The 19,413-nt window shown below is 43.4% G+C and overlaps 1 protein-coding gene and 1 long non-coding RNA gene across 2 annotated transcripts; one reads left to right on the top strand and one right to left on the bottom strand.

The window, feature by feature from the left end:
* The first annotated feature begins 1,390 nt into the window (after nucleotides 1-1,390).
* LOC149981391 (uncharacterized) lies at nucleotides 1,391-13,234 on the top strand. Its single transcript, XR_016482732.1, has 2 exons — nucleotides 1,391-1,599; nucleotides 12,532-13,234. It is a non-coding gene; the product is annotated as an uncharacterized LOC149981391 (long non-coding RNA).
* A 3,288-nt stretch (nucleotides 13,235-16,522) lies between these two features.
* LOC149981390 (protein ripply2-like) lies at nucleotides 16,523-17,239 on the bottom strand. Its single transcript, XM_090242727.1, has 3 exons — nucleotides 17,108-17,239; nucleotides 16,906-16,979; nucleotides 16,523-16,721 (listed from the first exon to the last, which is right to left on the bottom strand). The coding sequence occupies exons 1-3, from the start codon at nucleotides 17,237-17,239 to the stop codon at nucleotides 16,523-16,525; spliced, it is 405 nt and encodes a 134-aa protein (XP_090098853.1).
* Nucleotides 17,240-19,413: the final 2,174 nt, after the last annotated feature.

Raw genomic sequence — 19,413 nt, 5'->3', positions numbered from 1 at the left:
GAAGCCCGTTAGTGCCACTCCCCATAATCGAAACGCCATTTGAGAGGATAGCGATGGATTTAGTGGGCCCACTACCCAAATCCGCCAGAGGGCACCAACCAATACATTCTGGTTATTCTAGATTATGCCACTCGCTACCCAGAAGCCATTCCCCTTCGGATGATGTTTCATCAGGTAAATATTTCACCCACTCTGTCCCCAGCACAAGTACAGGAAGTAAAGACCCTGATCCATAAAAACAGAGATGTGTTTTCAGAGGTACCTGGCTGAACTGAGGTTACGGCTCATGATATCGTTTCCCTACCAGGGAGAAAAGTGAGTATGAGGCCATATCGGGTACCTGAGGCTCGACAGGCCGCGATTAGAGCAGAGACTGAGAAAATGTTGACAGCTGGAGTGATTGAAGAGTCACATAGTAGTGGTCTAGCCCAATTGTGATGGTCTCCAAGCCCGATGGGTCTTTGCGGTTCTGTAACGACTTTCGGAAGGTAAATGAAATCTCCAAGTTTGATGCCTACCCCATGCCCCGAGTAGATGAACTACTTGAGAAAATTGGTAATGCTCGGTACATTACGACCCTTGATCTGACAAAAGGGTACTGGCAAATTCCTCTGACCTCCAGGGCCCACTTACCGACATGACTAGAGCCAGAGGGCCAAACATGGTCAAATGGGATGAAAGGGCCACCAAAGCATTTAGGACATTACAGGAGGCTCTCTGCTGTAATCCAGAGCTGGTGGTACCAGACTTTGAGAGAGAGTTTGTGGTTCAGACGGATGCCTCAGAGGTCGGCTTGGGAGCAGTGCTATCCCAAGAGGTAGAAGGGGTGGAACACCCCATCCTGTTTTTAAGCAGGAAGCTGGAACCACGGGAAACCAACTACTCAGTCGTTGAGAAAGAGGCGCTGGCAGTAAAGTGGGCTCTAGAAAGCCTGAAATACTACCTGCTGGGGCGCCACTTCACCCTCATCAGTGACCATGCCCCACTCACCTGGATGCACAGGGCTAAAGAGAAGAACGCTCGGGTGATGCAGTGGTTTTTGAGTCTCCAACCGTTTCATTTTGACTTGAAACACAGAGCAGGGAAGGAAATGGGAAACGTGGATGGGTTATCCCGCATGCATGCATATTTTGCTGCGGTAGCCCGACCTAGGGTGTCGGATCTAGGGGGAGAGATGTGTGGCAAAGAAGGGGGTCGAGTGATAAATGGCAGATATGTGAGAGCAGAACTAATAAACGGGCTCTGCCCGATCACTAAAATGGCCACCCCTGTGAGAACTACAGATCACAAAATTGCCGACAGCCAAAACTACAAGTCCCAGAAGCAAGGGGAACCCTCAGAAGGTGGAGCCGACCCACAGATAAAGGGTCAAGAAAAACCAGGAAGAGAGAGAGAGAGAGTGCTGGAAGGATCTATGAACAATAGAGAAAGAGACAACAGAGATTGGCTGGATTTACTGTGTATGAGCTGGATTGTTTTGGACTTACCTGTGGACGTTTGGACCTGGACCTACCGAGAACCCGATTCATGTACCGAACCCTGCTATCCTTGACCTCGCCTACGGGCTGGGTGGACCAGGACGGAGAAACAAACACACAGGTACTGTTCGAAATAACTCTCATTCTTGGGTGATTTGGTGACAGTTTACCACTTAATTTGTGACAAACGCTCCTAACCTTGAAGAGGTTTGCCACAATATACATACTGTATGAGATGAGTAATGCAAAATATGTACACATTATTATTTCAAGTCTATGTATATAGGCAGCAGCCTCTAATGTGCTAGTGATGGCTATTTAACAGTCTGATGGCCTTGAGATAGAAGCTGATTTTCAGTCTCTCGGTCCCAGCTTTGATGCACCTGTACTGACCTCGCCTTCTGGATAATAGAGGGGTGAACAGGCAGTGGCTCGGATGGTTGTTGTCCTTGATGATCTCTTTGGCCTTCCTGTGATATCGTGTGCTGTAGGTGTCCTGGAGTGCAGGTAGGTTGCCACCCGGTGACGCGCTAGCCAGACTTCACCACCCTCTGGACAGCCCTGCGGTTGTGGGTGGTGCAGTTGCCGTACCAGGCGGTGATACAGCAGGGCAGGATGCTCTCAATTGTGCATCTGTAAAGGTTTGTGAGTGTTTTAGGTGCCAAGACAAATTTATTCAGCCTCCTGAGGTTGAAGAGGATGATGTTGCGCCTTCTTCACCACACTGTCTGCGTGGGTGGACCATTTCAGTTTGTCAGTGATGTGTACGTCGAGGAACTTGAAGCTTTCCACATTCTCCAATTGATGTAGATAGGGAGGTGCTCCCTCTGCTGTTTCCTGAAGTCTACGATCAACTCCTTTGTTTTGTTGACTTGAATGAGAGGTTATTTTTTGGCACCACACTCCCAGAGCCCTCTCCTCCTCCCTGTAGCCTGTCTCATCATTGTTGGTAATCAAGCCTACTACTTTTGTGTCGTCTGCAAACTTGATGATTGAGTTGGAGACATGCTTGGCCACGCAGTCATGGGTAAACAGGGAGTACAGGAGGAAGCTGAGCACGCACCCTTGTGGGGTCCCGGTGTTGAGGATCAGCAAAGTGGAGGTGTTGTTTCCTACCTTCACCACTGGTGGGCAGTTCGTCAGGAAGTCCAGGACTTCACAGGGGGGTTCAGACCCAGGGCCTCGAGCTTAATAATAAGCTTGCAGGGTACTACGGTGTTGAATGCTGAGCTTTAGTCAATGAACAGCATTCTTACATAGGTATTCCTCTTGTCCAGATGGGATAGGGCAGTGTGCAGTGCGATGGCAATTGCATCTTCTGTGGCTCTATTGGGGCAGTAAGCAAATTGAAGTGGGTCTAAGATGTCAGGTAAGGTAGAGGTCAAATTATCCTTGACTAGTCTTTCACTTCATGATGACAGTGAGTGCTACAGGGCGATTGTAATTTAGTTCAGTTACCTTTGCTTTCTTGGGTACAGGAACAATTCTGGCCATCGTGAAGAATGTGGGGACAGCAGACTGTGATAGAGAGAGATTGAATATGTCCGTAAACACACCAGCCAGCTGGTCTGGCCTTGAGGATGTGGCTAGGGATGCCATCTGGGCCGGCAGCCTTGCGAGGGTTAACACGCTTAAACGTCTTACTCACGTCGGCCACAGAGAAGGAGAGCCCATAGTCCTTGGTTGGTCGGTGGCACTGTGTTATCCTCAAAGCAGGCAAAGAAGGTGTTTAGCTTGTCCGGAAGCAAGACGTCGGTGTACGCAAAGTTGCTGGTTTTCCTTTTGTAGTCCGTGATTGTCTGTAGACCCTGCCACATACGTCTTGTGTCTGAGCCGTTGAATTGCGACTCCACTTTGTCTCTATACTGACGTTTTGCCTGTTTGATTGCCTTACGGAGGGAATGACTATACTGTTTGTATTCTGCCATATTCCCAGTCAACTTGCCATGATTAAATCGCTTTCAGTTTTGTCGACTTCTACCATTTATCCACGGTTTCTAGTTTGGGTAGGTTTTCATAGTCACAGTAGGCACAACATCTCCTATGCACTTCCTGATAAACTCAGTCACGTATCAGGTTATTCGTCAGTGTTATTCTCGGAGACTACCCGGAACATATCCCAGTCCGTGTGATCAAAACAATCTTGAAGTGTGGATTCCGATTGGTAGGACCAGCATTGAGTAGTCCTTAGCAGGGGTACTTCCTGTTTGAGTTTCTGTCTATAGGAAGGAAGGAACAAAATGGAGTCATGATCAGATTTGCCGAAGGGAGGGTAGGGGAGGGCCTTGTAGGCATCCTGGAAGTTGGAGTAGCATTGGTCGTTTTTAGCAGCGCAAGTACTGCAGTCAGGGTGTTGATTGAAATTCAGTAGAGTTTTCCTCAAATTTCCTTCGTTAAAATCCCCAGCTACAGTAAATGCAGCCTCAGGATATGTGGTTTCCAGTTAACATGAAGTCCTATGAAGTTATTTGAGGACAGTCGTGGAATCGGCTTGAGTGGGAATATACACAGCTGTGACTATAACCGAAGATAATTCTATTGGGAGGTAATACGGTCAGCATACAGTCTGCATAACACAAAAACAATTCTAACCTAATAATGTAATAAATAACACAAAAAAAAACGAAATACTTCAAAGTTACCTAAGGGCTACAAGTTTGGCTGCCCTCTCTATCTGCGCCATTTTTTGCTACTGGAGGGACTGGGTGAAGGGACAGGGTGAAGAGATAATGAGGAGGTGTGGGGTGGAGAGATAATAGAGATGGATGGGGTGGAGAGATAATGGAGAGATTGTGCAGAGGGGCGGGTTGGCGAGATTACAGAGAGTGACGCAGAGAAATAATGGCAAAATAATGAAGTGATTATGCAAAGGGAAGCTGTGGAGAGATAATGATGACATAATGGAGAGGGGCAGGTGGAGAGATAACAGAGAGCTAATGGAGAGGGGCCGGGTGGAGAGATAACGGAGAGCTAATGGAGAGGGGCCGGGTGGAGATATAACGGAGAGCTAATGGAGAGGGGCAGGTGGAGAGATAACGGAGAGCTAATGGAGAGGGGCCGGGTGGAGAGATAAGGGAGAGATAAGGGAGAGATTATGCAGATGGAGAGGTGGCGCTGAATACATTAGAGGCAAGAGAAGAAAATAACAGCAAAACATTGCAGCCTAATTGATTAATTTAGTCTGCCCCATTAGTCTGCCCCATTAGTCTCCCCCATTAGTCTGCCCCATTAGTCACGTAGCCTTGTTCTTAGGATGGAAATGAGGTTAGTTCAACGCCTTTCTCTTTGTACTGACTTACTGTACATGTGTTCACAGGGAATAGAAATACTGTCCATCTCTCTTTAGCGTGGGCTTTACGTGGTTAACCAGCGGTGGACCAGTAGCTTCAATGTACTCTTCTGAAACACAAAATAATGTAAAGGGGAAGTATACCTTCATTGGAACATTGTTACATTTGATAGTGAGAATGCTTTGCAGGGGAGGGATCGTCTCAAGCTCACGCTGAATGACAACTTCAATATGAAATGTATCATAAAATACAATGGAAAAAGTGTGTTGTAGCCAACATTTCCATATTTTCCCTTGGTTTCTGCATTTGAAGTGTGAGAGTGCTTGGCAGGAGGTTTTGCTCCTGTCTCTGTCTATCTGTGTGTTTGAAGGAAACAGATGGAGTTTGCTCTCCCACCAGCATCTCTGAATACTGAGAGGGTGAAAACAAACAGCCAGCCAAGCTATTGGATCATTGGACACACACACAGACAGACACACAGACACACAGGCATGCTGAAGGTTGAATGGATGAATGAATGGATGGATGCGAGACGTATGAAAACATATGAAATGCACATTGTCATTTCATTCTTTTGTCCGACAGAGGTTCAGTTCATCTTAACCTTTTTTTCATGTAATGTGCATTTGTCTGATGAACAATGAAGTTAATTTTCCATCGCTTGGCAACGAATGACTCCCATTGAAAAATCAATGGTTCAATCTGTACATTTCAGGCACAATGATCTCTGTGTGGCCGTACCCTATATGAGCCAATGGTGAGCCTGTCCTACTATATTGAGTTATCTTATGTTGAGTTTTATTTGTGTTTCAGTAGCTAGTCAACCCCTAGATAAAATGCCTCTCCAAATATATACAGGGATGTTTCCATGGTTTCTGGGCTGTTGCCAATCGGTTGCCAGAGCATGATACAATTAGGCTGCATCAAAGCACCTTGGGTGCAGTACACCACACCCAGGGCACAGCAAGAGCTCCAAATTGTCTGAAAACATCAAGTAAATCTCTAGGTAATAGCTTTCTATTAGCATAGCTTTATCTGAAGTAAAGGACAGGTTTTTGTGGCTGTAAATCATGGAAACAGCGATGCCCATAAGAATACCTTGATCCAGCAGTTCCAAGATGCAATTTAAATAGACTTATCTTTGCATACCCAGGCAGAGAAGTCTACATTAGACAGCCGTACGGGAACACGTGAGCGGAAGCACGCACGCACGCGCACGCGCACACACACGCACACGCACACACAGACACAGACACACAGACACGCAGACACACACACACAGACACACAGACACACAGACACACACACACACACACACACACTCACCTCCTAATTAATTGCTATATGTGGTGAAGTCTGATGAAGTATAACGGAAACACTCTACACGCTTCACAGGAAGACGGAGCAATTTGCACAGTGAACCACTTAGCAGGCTTGTGTGATAACAATGGACAACATGACCGAATACGGCCAAAATCTTACTGACATGTATGAATATGGACGATAGTTGCTGTACTATATAGTGCACTGTAAAAAGTAATTGCCTAACTCATTGAAGCAATTGAGTAGTAATTACTCAAACATCTTCAACTGCCTGTAGAACTCAAATCATATAAGTGGCACTCAATGAGATGTTCTTATCCCCTAAATGCTTTGAGTACTGTTAACAAATGTTAGGCTATTGAGTAAATATAACTTTATTTATCTGTGTTCTGCTAATCTAAAGTTATTGAGTGTTTACAAGTTATGATTGCTTAATATTTTAAATTATATCTAACATTTATTAAATCAATTGTTCTTACTTGATTCTATAGCGTTTACGTCTTTACTTAACATAATAAAGTAGTAGTCAGACACTTTGATATTTGAGTAAAAAACAAACATTTTTGAAAGTTGTGAATACTGTTTTTAGAGGATTGTGGGTAATTTTTTATGTTTAGATTTTAATGATACTTTTACACAATGTTCTGTACATGTTTGAACAAAGAAAAGTGTTTCTAAAATTGTATTAAGCAGTTTGTTGCGCTATGAAGTGGAATTGATCATGATGAACGGATATCAAACAGTCAGAAAAATTGATGTTCAATAATGAGACAAGCCTTTCCCACCATCAACAAGGTCATGTTGTCCACCACTCATAATGACAGAGGCTAATGCAGCATTCTGTCGTGTTTACCAGTTCTACCTCCACTTATAGAGGAGTGAGCAGCATGCTCAACAATGTGGGTTAAAATTAGAAATTCAAAACAACAAAAGATTGTTATGAGAACGAATTACTTTTACAATGTACTTTTGGTCAACAGTAGTTCCCTACATAGGGAATAGGGTGCTATTTGGGACTAAGACCATGTTAGCAGACAGAGACAGTTGCCATGGAGAAGGAATCACGTAAAGAGTACCCATTCAGGAGAAAAGAGAAATATGACAGAAGGAGGGAGAGAGGGAGATGAAGAGAGAGAGTGGGATGATAGAGGGAGAGAGTGTGATAATAGATGGAGAGAAAGTGGGATGATCGAGGGAGATAGAGAGTGGGATGATTGAGGGAGTGGGATTATAGATGGAGAGATGGAGAGAGAGTGGGATGATAGAGGGAGATGGATGATAGAGGGAGAGAGGGAGATGGAGAGAGTGGGATGATGGAGAGAGAGAGTGGGAGGATAGAGGGAGTGGGATTATAGATGGAGAGCTGGAGAGAGAGTGGGATGATAGAGAGAGTGGGATGATAGAGAGAGTGGGATGATAGAGAGAGATAGGGATGATAGAGGGAGAGATGGATGATAGAGGGAGATGGATGATAGATGGAGACATGTAGAGGGAGTGGGATTATAGAGGGAGATGGAGAGAGTGTGGGATGATAGAGGGAGTGGGATTATAGATGGAGAGATGGAGAGAGAGTGGGATGATAGGGAGAGTGGGATTATAGAGAGAGATATGGATGATAGAGGGAGATGGATGATAGAGGGAGAGAGGGATGATAGAGGGAGATGGATGATAGATGGAGACATGTAGAGGGAGTGGGATGATAGAGTGAGAGAGGAATAATCGAGGGAGATGGATGATAGAGGGAGATGGATGATAGAGGGAGATGGAGACATGTAGAGGGAGTGGGATGATAGAGTGAGAGAGGAATAATCGAGGGAGATGGATGATAGAGGGAGATGGATAGAGTGAGATGGATGATAGAGAGAGAGAGGGATGGTAGAGGGATAATCGAGGGAGATGGATGATAGAGAGAGATGGATGATAGAGGGAGATGGAGACATGTAGAGGGAGTGGGATGATAGAGAGAGAGGAATAATCGAGGGAGATGGATGATAGAGGGAGATGGAGGATAGAGTGAGATGGATGATAGAGGGAGTTGGAGACATGTAGAAGGAGTGGGATGATAGAGAGAAAGTTAATTAAAGAGTTCAAGAAGCTGCTTGGTACTACAGTAAATAATCTGGAGGAGATGGATGATAGAGGGAGAGAGGAAGATGGAGAGAAAGTGGGATGATAGAGGGAGATGGATGATAGAGGGAGAGAGGGAGATGGAGAGAGCGTGGGATGATGGAGAGAGAGTGGGAGGATAGAGGGAGTGGGATATAGATGGAGAGCTGGAGAGAGAGTGGGATGATAGAGAGAGTGGGATGATAGAGAGAGATAGGGATGATAGAGGGATATGGATGATAGAGGGATATGGATGATAGAGGGAGAGATGGATGAGAGAGGGAGATGGAAAGAGAGTGGGATGATAGAGAGAGTGGGATTATAGAGAGAGAGATGGATGATAGAGGGAGATAGATGATAGAGGGAGAGAGGGATGATCGAGGGAGATGGATGAGAGAGGGATGGGAGAGAGGGATGATCGAGGGAGATGGATGATAGAGGGAGTTGGAGACATGTAGAAGGAGTGGGATGATAGAGTGAGATGGATGATAGAGGGAGAGATGGATGATAGAGGGAGAGATGGATGATAGAGTGAGATGGATGATAGAGGGAGATGGATGATAGGATGAGATGGATGATGGAGTGAGATGGATGATAGAGGGAGATGGATGATAGAGTGAGATGGATGATAGAGGGAGATGATTGATAGAGGGAGATGGAGACATGTAGAGGGAGTGGGATGATAGAGGGAGATGGATGATAGAGGTAGATGGAGAAATGTAGAGGGAGTGGGATGATAGACAGAAAGTTAATTAAAGAGTTCAAGAAGCTGCTTGGTACTACAGTAAATAATCTGGAGGAGATGGATGATAGAGGGAGATGGATGATAGAGGGAGATGGATGATAGAGGGAGAGATGGATGATAGAGGGAGAGATGGAGATGGAAAGAGAATGGGATGATAGAGGGAGATGGAGAGAGTGTGGGATGATAGAGGGAGTGGGATTATAGATGGAGAGATGGGGAGAGAGTGGGATGATAGAGAGAGTGGGATTATAGAGAGAGATAGGGATGATAGAGGGAGATAGATGATAGAGAGAGAGATGGATGGATGATAGAGGGAGATAGATGAGAGAGGGATGATAGAGGGAGATGGATGATAGAGGGAGAGATGGATGATAGAGGGAGAGAGGGATAATCGAGAGAGGGATAATCGAGGGAGATGGATGATAGAGGGAGATGGATGATAGAGGGAGATGGAGACATGTAGAGGGAGTGGGATGATAGAGTGAGATGGATGATAGAGGGAGATGGATGATAGAGGGAGATGGATGATAGAGGGAGATGGATGATAGAGGGAGATGGAGACATATAGAGGGAGTGGGATGATAGAGGGAGATGGATGATAGAGGGAGATGGATGATAGATGGAGACATGTAGAGGGAGTGGGATGATAAAGAGAGATGGATGATAGAGTGAGATGGATGATAGAGTGAGATGGATGATAGAGGGAGATGGATGATAGAGGGAGATGGAGACATGTAGAGGGAGTGGGATGATAGAGAGAAAGTTAATTAAAGTTCAAGAAGCTGCTTGGTACTACAGTAAATGATCTGGTTGTTTACAACACATTGTGTTGACTCTGGAACAAAAGCCTGTGTGTGTGTGTGTGTGTGTGTGTGTGTGTGTGTGTGTGTGTGTGTGTGTGTGTGTGTGTGTGTGTGTGTGTGTGTGTGTGTGTGTGTGTGTGTGTGTGTGTGTGTCAAGAATGTAAACAAGAAGAGCACAATAATGGCCAACAAATAGTCCCTGGCCACCGACAGTGAGGAATAAACAGTGATCTTCAGATGGAACTGCTGCTCACCTCCCCCATGATTCAAGTATTTGATAAAAGCATGGTGTGTTCGCTACGAAGCTGTCTGCCTCCCACTGATTGAAAGTTTTGACATTCTAAAAAACCTATATCCCTGCAGAGAGTATCAATGTGAAGCTTCCACTAAGAGAGGGAATCAGAACTGGCTAACCGAGGCAGATCAAAAAATGAAAATATGGTGTTTTTTTTGCTTTCTGTGTGTTTGTGAAAGTATTCATGTGTATTGCATGTTAACAATTGCACACAATACTTGGTAAAGCAGCAGATGTAACCTTTCATGTAGCCCTTTATATGGTGTTATATAAAGCATTTCTATAGACTAGTCATTATGAACCCCCTTTAAAGGTTTACTACGGTTAGTTTTGTTTAATGTTAATTGGGACAAAAATATGTACTCTTCCTCCCACTGGTCCTCTACCAGGTTCCTTTAGGGCTGGGAGTGTTTCCTCACTACGTGATCTGGCCAGGAAACACTCTGGGTCCTAGTCATAGCCTAAAATGTAACAAGGTCCCAGATTAGGAAACCCTTCTGGCTCTAACACTGAGGAGAGGGATTGAGAGTTTACCCCAGGCTCTGGAACCAAATCACATTCACCTAGTGGCAGCCTAGGCAGAGAGCTCATGTACATTCTCTAAAGGGGTGCAAGTCTTGATATCAGGAATTGGATTCCTGCCTGTAAATTGATGAAAATTAGTATTGTCAACAAGCTAGCAAATGCTAGTTAGCCAGTGTGTGTTTTCATTTGAACTATACCTAACGTTATTGACTTTGGGTAGTTTTCCACTAACGGTGACCCAATAGGAGGCTATTGCATTGCAGAATTGGCAAGTGGGACAGCTTTTTCATTGCTCAAGCGCATACTTCTGTATGAGGGTGTGGGTTGTACTCTGTGAAGCTTAGAGTCCCAATACAGAGATTCTGAGACATCCTGATGACATGGAGCTGCCTGTCTACCCGACTGCCCTTTGACATGCTGACCTGACCACAAGCTCCGACCACCACCTCCGCTGACCCTCTAGCTACCCTCCAGCTATGAGTTTCCAGATCATCTCAATGGCACGTCCATCTGCTGGAGGTTTCAAGAAGCACTCAAACAGACTTGATCTATCGAACCATAGAACGATAGAACCAAAAAGGGTTCTATTGCTTGCTTCATACAGTGTCTCCGGAAATTTTTCAGACCCCTTGACTTTTTCCACATTTTGTTACGTTACAGCCTTATTCTAAAATTGATTAAATCAATCTACACACAGTACCCCATAACGACCAAGCAAAAACATTTTTTTTTATGTTTGCAAATGTATAAAAAATATATATAATATCACCTTTTACGTAAGTATTCAGAACCTTTACTCATTACATTGTTGAAGTACCTTTGGCAGCGATTACAGCCACAAGTCTTCACGGGTATGGCACACCTGTATTTGGGGAATTTCTCCCATTCTTCTCTACAGATCCTCTCAAGCTCTGTCAGGTTGGATGTGAAGCTGCAGCTGAAAAACATCCCGACAGCATGATGCTGCCACCACCATGCTTCATCGTAGGGATGGTACCAGGTTTCCTCCAGACGTGATGCTGCCACCACCATGCTTCACCGTAGGGATGGTGCCAGGTTTCCTCCAGACGTGATGCTGCCACCACAATGCTTCATCGTAGGGATGGTACCAGGTTTCCTCCAGACGTGATGCTGCCACCACCATGCTTCATTGTAGGGATGGTGCCAGGTTTCCTCCAGACGTGATGCTGCCACCACCATGCTTCATCGTAGGGATGGTGCCAGGTTTCCTCCAGACGTGACGCTGCCACCACCATGCTTCATCGTAGGGGTGGTGCCAGGTTTCCTCCAGACGTGACGCTGCCACCACAATGCTTCATCGTAGGGATGGTACCAGGTTTCCTCCAGACGTGATGCTGCCACCACCATGCTTCATCGTAGGGATGGTACCAGGTTTCTTCCAGACGTGATGCTGCCACCACCATGCTTCACCATAGGGATTGTGCCAGGTTTCCTCCAGACGTGACGCTGCCACCACCATGCTTCATCGTAGGGATGGTGCCAGGTTTCCTCCAGACGTGACGCTGCCACCACCATGCTTCATCGTAGGGATTGTGCCAGGTTTCCTCCAGACGTGACGCTTGGAATTCAGGCCAAAGAGTTCAACCCTGGTTTCATCAGAACAGGATCTGCTTTGCCTTTCTCTCAGATCCTTCACAGCTTTGTGGAAGTTACCTGTGGTGCTGATGTTTAGGATGAGGCATACAGCATATTTGGACATTTTCACTTAGGGGTGTACTCACTTTTGTTGCCAGCGGTTTAGACATTAATGGCTGTGTGTTGAGTTATTTTGAGGGGACAGAACATTTACACTGTTATACAAGCTGTAGACTCACTACTTTACATTGTAGCAAAGTGTCATTTCTTCAGTGTTGTCACATGAAAAGATATCCTCAAATATTTACAAAAATGTGAGGGGTGTACTCACTTTTGTGATATACTGTATATCGTTTTTTGTGTCTTCTAGGGCATTGCTGTCTATATGGAATTTGTATTTGGGGTCCTGGCAACTGGACCAAGAAAAACCAAGAAAACTTTTAAGAAGGAACACCTGCTAATTGAAATGCATTCCATGTGACGACCTTCTGAAGCTGGATGAGAGAATGCCAAGAGCGTGCAAAGCTGTCTTTTTAAAAATGGCAAGTCATTCTTATTTACAATGACGGCCTACCCCGGCCAAACCTGAATGACGCTGGGCCAATTGTGGCAGGGTAGCCTAGTGGTTAGAGTGTTGGACTAGTAACCGAAAGGTTGCAAGTTCAAATCCCCGAGCTGACAACGTACAAATCTGTTGTTCTGCCCCTGAACAGGCAGTTAACCCACTGTTCCTAGGCCGTCATTGAAAATAAGAATTTGTTCTTAACTGACTTGCCTAGTAAAATAAATAAATTGTGTGCCGCCCTATGGGACTCCCAATCACGGCCGGATGTGATACAGCCTGGACCAGGGACTATAGTGACGCCTCTTGCACTGAGATGCAGTGCCTTAGACCGCTGCACCACTCAGGAGCCTGCATCAAGGCAAAGGGCGGCTGCTTTGAAAAACATATTTTGATTTGTTTGACACTTTTTTGATTACTATATGATTCTATATGTGTTATTACGTAGTTTTGATGCCTTCACTATTATTCTACAATGTAGAAAATAGTAAAATAAAGAAAAACCCTTGAATAAGTAGATACGTCCAAACTTTTGACTGGTACTGTATATCTGTCTATGTCACGGCCTGGTCTTAGTATTTTGTCTTTTCTTTATTATTTTGGTCAGGCCAGGGTGTGACATGGGTTTATTATGTGGTGTGTTTTGTCTTGGGTTTTTTGTAGGTATTGGGATTGTGGTATAGTGGGGTTATCTAGAATAGTCTATGGCTGTCTGGAGTGGTTCTCAATCAGAGGCAGGTGTTTATCGTTGTCTCTGATCCGCCAGTCAGCCAGCCATATTCTTTGAGTGTTTGGTGGGTGATTGTTCCTGTCTCAGTGTTTGTTTGCACCAGATAAGGCTGTTTAGGTTTTCACGTCACGTTTCTTGTTTTGTTAGTTTGTTCATGTGTAGTTTCTTTATTAAAGAACCATGAATCAAAATAACCACGCTGCATTTTGGTCCTCCTCTCCTTCGATAGAAGAAAACCGTAACGTTTATTTCCCCTTTCTTTAACTATTGCACATTGTTACAACACTATACATAGCCAATAATATAACATTTTAAATGTTTATTTTCCCTTTCTTACTTTAACTATTGCACATTGTTACAACACTATACATAGCCAATAATATAGCATTTTAAATGTTTATTTTCTTTAAAAAAAAAATTGTAGTGTAATGTTTACTGCTAATTTCTGGTTGCCAAAGCGTGTGGAATAGATAATAAACAATGTAAGCATGTTGCCCATGCCAATAAAGCCCCTTTGAATTTAATAGAGAGAGAGAGAGAGAGAGAGAGAGAGAGAGAGGGGGAGGGGGGGGACTTAGAGACAAAGAGAGCCAGAGTGAGAGGGGGGGGGGGGTTGAATTATCATATATACTGTATGTATTAATCTTTTCTCAAGAATTTGTTATGTGTTATGCCCACATTGATATATTCATCATCAGGTCAGAAGTTGAATGGGTGTGTGAAGTCATGATTTAGCTCATGCAGTGCTGAGTCACCCACCACTGAAGGTGTGCATTCTTCACACCTGGATAAGCAACACCCACCCATTGACAGTGTTATCTTGAACATTACACCTAACCATGGGAAAACATGTGATAGTGGATGAAAAGTTCAACATGTTAGTTCATTAAAGTTCACATTGTCAGTAACACGAGTTGGCTAGACGCATGTGCACACTCAGAAACAACATATCTGTGAAATGTCCTGTTGTTCATAAGTATAGGCTATAGACGTGCAATAATTTGAAACAGTGGAAAGTCTTACTTAACTATTTCAATTGAAATTTCCAGGACACAAATATAATTTGAATAGATTCCTGCGACCCAGCTGTTAATTTTTGTCCTCTGTAATGGACATTCGATTTTGGTCTGTATCTCTAAGGCCATACATGCCGCTGTGTTAGGTCCTGTTGTACCTTTTGAGAGAACATTCTGGGCTTTTCAAGTGGGACATGGATCATTTTTTTCTTTCTGGTTCTTCAAAATGGTTCCCATCACCATTAACATATTTGATTGTAAGTGTGTGTAATTGTGAAATGCACATTTTTTTTATTTTTGGGAGTTTGATATTCAAATAGTTTCTAATCGGTAAATATCTCAGGTATAGTTTGGGGGAGTTTTCAGAGCAGTGTAATATTTTTTCACATTAAATAAGAGCTAAATAAGAGCTTGTCAATAAATGTCCTCTATAGTGGACATCGGGATGGCTACTATGTTTTTATAAATCTACTGTCCACATGTAATATCATGCTAAATGTTTCATATTTATTATCTAATGAGTCCTAATGGCAATGACAGTAGTTCACATACAATACAAATTAATGTAAATGGGGATGGTGGATGGGTGTAAGCATTTGCCTCTGATTCAAAGTTTGAATCCAGAGATAAAAAGTTGTTTTTGGGATGTTAGTTTTAAGCCTATCCCAAACCTTTACCCTTACATTAATCATCCAGGTTTAATGTCTAAACTTAACCCTAACCTTAATCATTCAGGGTTAATGTCTAAACTTAACCCTTACCTTAATCATTCAGGGTTAATGTCTAAACTTAACCCTAACCTTAAAAATGTGAAGTTAATGTCTAACCTTAAGATTTCAGAGTTAATGTCTAAACTTAACCTTAAACACTTTAAAATCTGAAGTTTGCAACAACTTCTAAATTTGACATTTGACATTAATGGATGAACGTCTGATTCTGACGTGACTGTGAGACATAATTACAAATATTAGGTCTATTACTTTTAATATGGACGGTGTGCATTCCGACATTTGGCGCTCACACATTTGGCATTAATGAGGAGGGAGTTTTCATGCTCACTGAGAGTCTGTTTGTTTATGCACTTTGTTGTTTTACGAGAGGAAGTGGTAAGCAACACTGACACTGTCGCACGTGCTCTTGGCCAACAGTCCAAGTGATGTATGTAACCTTGGTCTCAGATGATTCCTCGACTGTAGCTTACACCTCAATGATCACTGTCAGAGTGTTCAATGAAACCGCTCTTGATTTTATTTTTGAATGAACATCTGTCTTGAGTGAATCAATACATACGAGAGAGAATCTTTGTTATGGGAACTTACTAGACCAGAGGTCCTAATAAATGCATGGTGTTCATACATTTTGTATTCAGCAAAATTATAGATCTGATCAGGGGCGAAACTTTGGTTTTGGAAGTGGGGGGACATATATATATATATATTTTAAATCTATCCAGTCAGATAAACACAGCCAAACAGCCTACCCGGCTGCTTGGAGGCGTCTGCATGGTCCTAAAGCACACCGTTTCCTCGTTTTGTAACACATTCCAATGATAAAACTGGGGGGTGGGACAAAAATGCAATTTCAGAATGTGGGGGGGGGGGGGGGGGGGGGGGTTTGGGGTGGGGTGGGACATGTCCCCTCCGTCCCCAGTGAAAGTTGTGCCCCTGGATCTCATTACTCTTTTGATCAAGAGGCTAGAATAGAATTTGATTCAAGGTAGTGGTGGACATAATAGATAGCAAAGTCAATTAAACTAATCGAAGGAAGAGATTTAGTCCTCAAAATAAACCTTTTTGAATGATTGTTGAAGAAGAACCAACCTATCCACAGATTCAAGGAGCTCATTGTTGAGTTTATAACTGTTTTATTACAACGTTGATACAAAATTAAATAAAGGTAGACCATTATGAAATATAAATTATAAAATGCTGTTTACCCTAACAAATGTGTTAGTCATTCGTTAGTCATATGGCATATTTACAGATATTTACAAAAAATAAATTATGCACCAATATATTATAATTTCACATTAAAATATACATTCAGTGTTTTTTCAATTGGAGAGAAGGGCTTTTTTAAAATTCAGCTCCTTCACGCTGTCTTCTTCATCGTCATCATCACTATCGTCCTCATCATCATCACTGCTCGAGTCTTCGTAGAGGCAGATGGTTGCTTGGACTGGGTAGTTGCGCAGAAGCATCTCTGCATCCTGGTACAGATAATCGAAGCATCTCGATTTGGGCCAGAACAACCTAGAGAACGAAACGGTCTCACGTTAGGAGTTTGATAGGGAAATACAAAGTAGGCTAGGATATAATTGAGAACGGATATGGAGAGAATGCCCATCTCAATCACCATTACGCACAAACAGAGACGCATATATTTAATAATGTAGCCTGTGTATGTTGGTGATATTACTGAGGCAATTTCACTTACTTTACTGGGTGAGTGATCTGAGGACTCTTGCAGTGTTTGATGTATGGAAATCCTCCAATGGTCTTTGTGTAAGGCTGCGAGGGGATAAAGACAATCATGTTAGCATTTCGTCCACTATAGCTAAACCTATGAAACATCAAACTGAATTCCTCTACAAACTATTGACACGAATAATTTAGTTTTGAAAGTAGTCTGTACTAACCATGTGTGTCGCGGCCCTGCATTCCCTGCCTGCTTTGGCATCCCAAGGTCTCCACAAATTAGCGGGCTGTTGAACAGAGTTTCCTCCGGTGATTGCGCCAGTTAATCCACAATGAGAGATGATATTCTCCATGGTTTCTGATGATAGAGTGTCCCGAGCAAATCCTCTGAGAGTTTGCGATTGAGAGTGATCACAAAGTCGAGTCAGACGCCTTCTATATATCGGGCCATGGTGCTCGTGTCAAATTGCGCATTGACACTACCCAACATGTCCATGCGCCACGGTGGTGAGGTGTCAGTCAAGTCACACTTTGGCAAACCTGCAGCATATGGTCACACTCGGAGCCTAGAGTGGCCATGTTTTAGAATAGGTGTAACTTTTGTTGTGGGATATTGTAAACGTCTCAGAATTATAAATAATATTAGCCATGTCAGTTGTGTGAATAGGGGCTTGGCCTACTTTTGATTCATAATACATTTTTGATTAAACGTTTATTTAAACAAGTTCAAGCGTGTTCAAGCGTATTCTACACAACAGGAAGAGGAATACAATATTATTATTAGCTATTTTTTGTATATATATATATATATTATTAAAAACTGAAACATCCATATGATCAATACAATTGAATCATCTAAACCTACAGGCCAACCTTTACAATTAATTTAGGCCTACGAATGTACTTATCCTCTCTGACATTCTGCAACTGCGTTTCCCTTTTCGAACCATTTGCTTTTCAAGTGTGAAATAGCACGTGCCGATATGTGGACAGGGTCAAGCTGCGCTGGTCAAGAAAAGGAGGGGGAGTTTATGGAGGCCGTCGGCACGCGTAAGGTTTGTTTTAGATACCATTGTTTTTGAAACCATTCTCTTAAACGGGAGGTGTTAAGTAATCATAGACATTTTATTAAAATGCATATCACCCTCCTCGCCGCACCTTTTGTGCTCCCAAACGGTTGATTCATTTACAAGAGATCTAGGTCTATATGTGAATTAACCCTGCAAGGTGTGAACTAGACCACGTTTTGCAAGCATTTCAATTTTTACTTTAACCTTCATTTAACTAGGCAAGTCAGTTAAGAAAAAAAATCTTATTTACAATGACGGCCTAGGAACAGTGGGTTAACTGCCTTGTTTAGGGGCAGAACGACAGGTTTTACCTTGTCAACTCGGGGATTGATATAGCAACCTTTTGGTCACTGGCCCAATGCTCTAACCACTAGGCTACCTGCGGCCCCAAAAAGTGTTGGTTCCACCAGTAGAAAAACATCTACCAAATAAGCAGAAATACACAAAGCTACCAGCCGCCTATTGCGAGCCATTTTGTGTATTCGAATTTCCATTGTCAAAATATGAAACGCCTAGGCTATAAATACGCCACTTCGATACTGAAGTGGATTTTTCATAGCAGGTTGGGTTTCATAGCAGGGTGGGAGAACTTCCTCAGCAGGTTAGGAGACTTAGGTGAAGGTTAGGATAAGGGTTAAGGTTAGCGAAAATTCTCTCCTAACCCCTATGTCATTCAATTTGTATCAAAGTGGCTTGAAAAGTGTGTCCCATGAATAACAGGACCTTTCATCAACATACACTGCATGACCAAAAGTATGTGGACACCTGCTTGTCCAACATCTCATTCCAAAATCATGGGAATAAAATAAGGAGTTGGTCCTCCCTTTGCAGCCTCAACTCTTCTGGGAAGGCTTTCCACTAGATGTTGGAACATTGCTGCAGGGACTTGCTTCCATTCAGTTGCAAGAACGTTATTGAGGTTGGGCACCGATGTTGGGTGATTAGGCCTGGCTCGCAGTTCTTCCACACCGATCTCGACAAACCATTTCTTTATGGATCTCGCTTTGTGCACGGAAGCATTGTTATGTTGAAAAAGGAAAGGGCCTTCCCCAAACTGTTGCCACAAAGTTGGAAGCACAGGATCGTCTAGAATGTCATTGTATGCTGTAGCATTAAGATTTCCCATCACTGGAACTAAGGGGCCTAGCCCGAACCATGAAAAACAGCCCCAGACCATTATTCCTCCTCTACCAAACTTTACAGGTGGCATTATGCATTCGGGCAGGTAGAGTTCTCCTGGCACCTGCTAAACCCTGATTTGTCAGACTGCCAGATGGTGAAGTGTGATTCATCACTACAGAGAATGTGTTTCCACTGCTCCAGAGTCCAAATGGCATTGAGTTTTACACCACTCCAACATGACGCTTGGCATTGCGCATGATGATTGTAGGCTTTTGTGTGGCTGCTCGGCCATGGAAACCCATTTCATGAAGCTCCCAACAAACAGTTCTTGTGCT

The sequence above is a fragment of the Oncorhynchus mykiss genome, chromosome 8 (genome assembly GCF_057628025.1).
Source record: "Oncorhynchus mykiss isolate SJ-2025 chromosome 8, ASM5762802v1, whole genome shotgun sequence".
NCBI lineage: Eukaryota > Metazoa > Chordata > Actinopteri > Salmoniformes > Salmonidae > Oncorhynchus > Oncorhynchus mykiss.
This window is presented reverse-complemented; position numbering and strand designations above follow the sequence as displayed.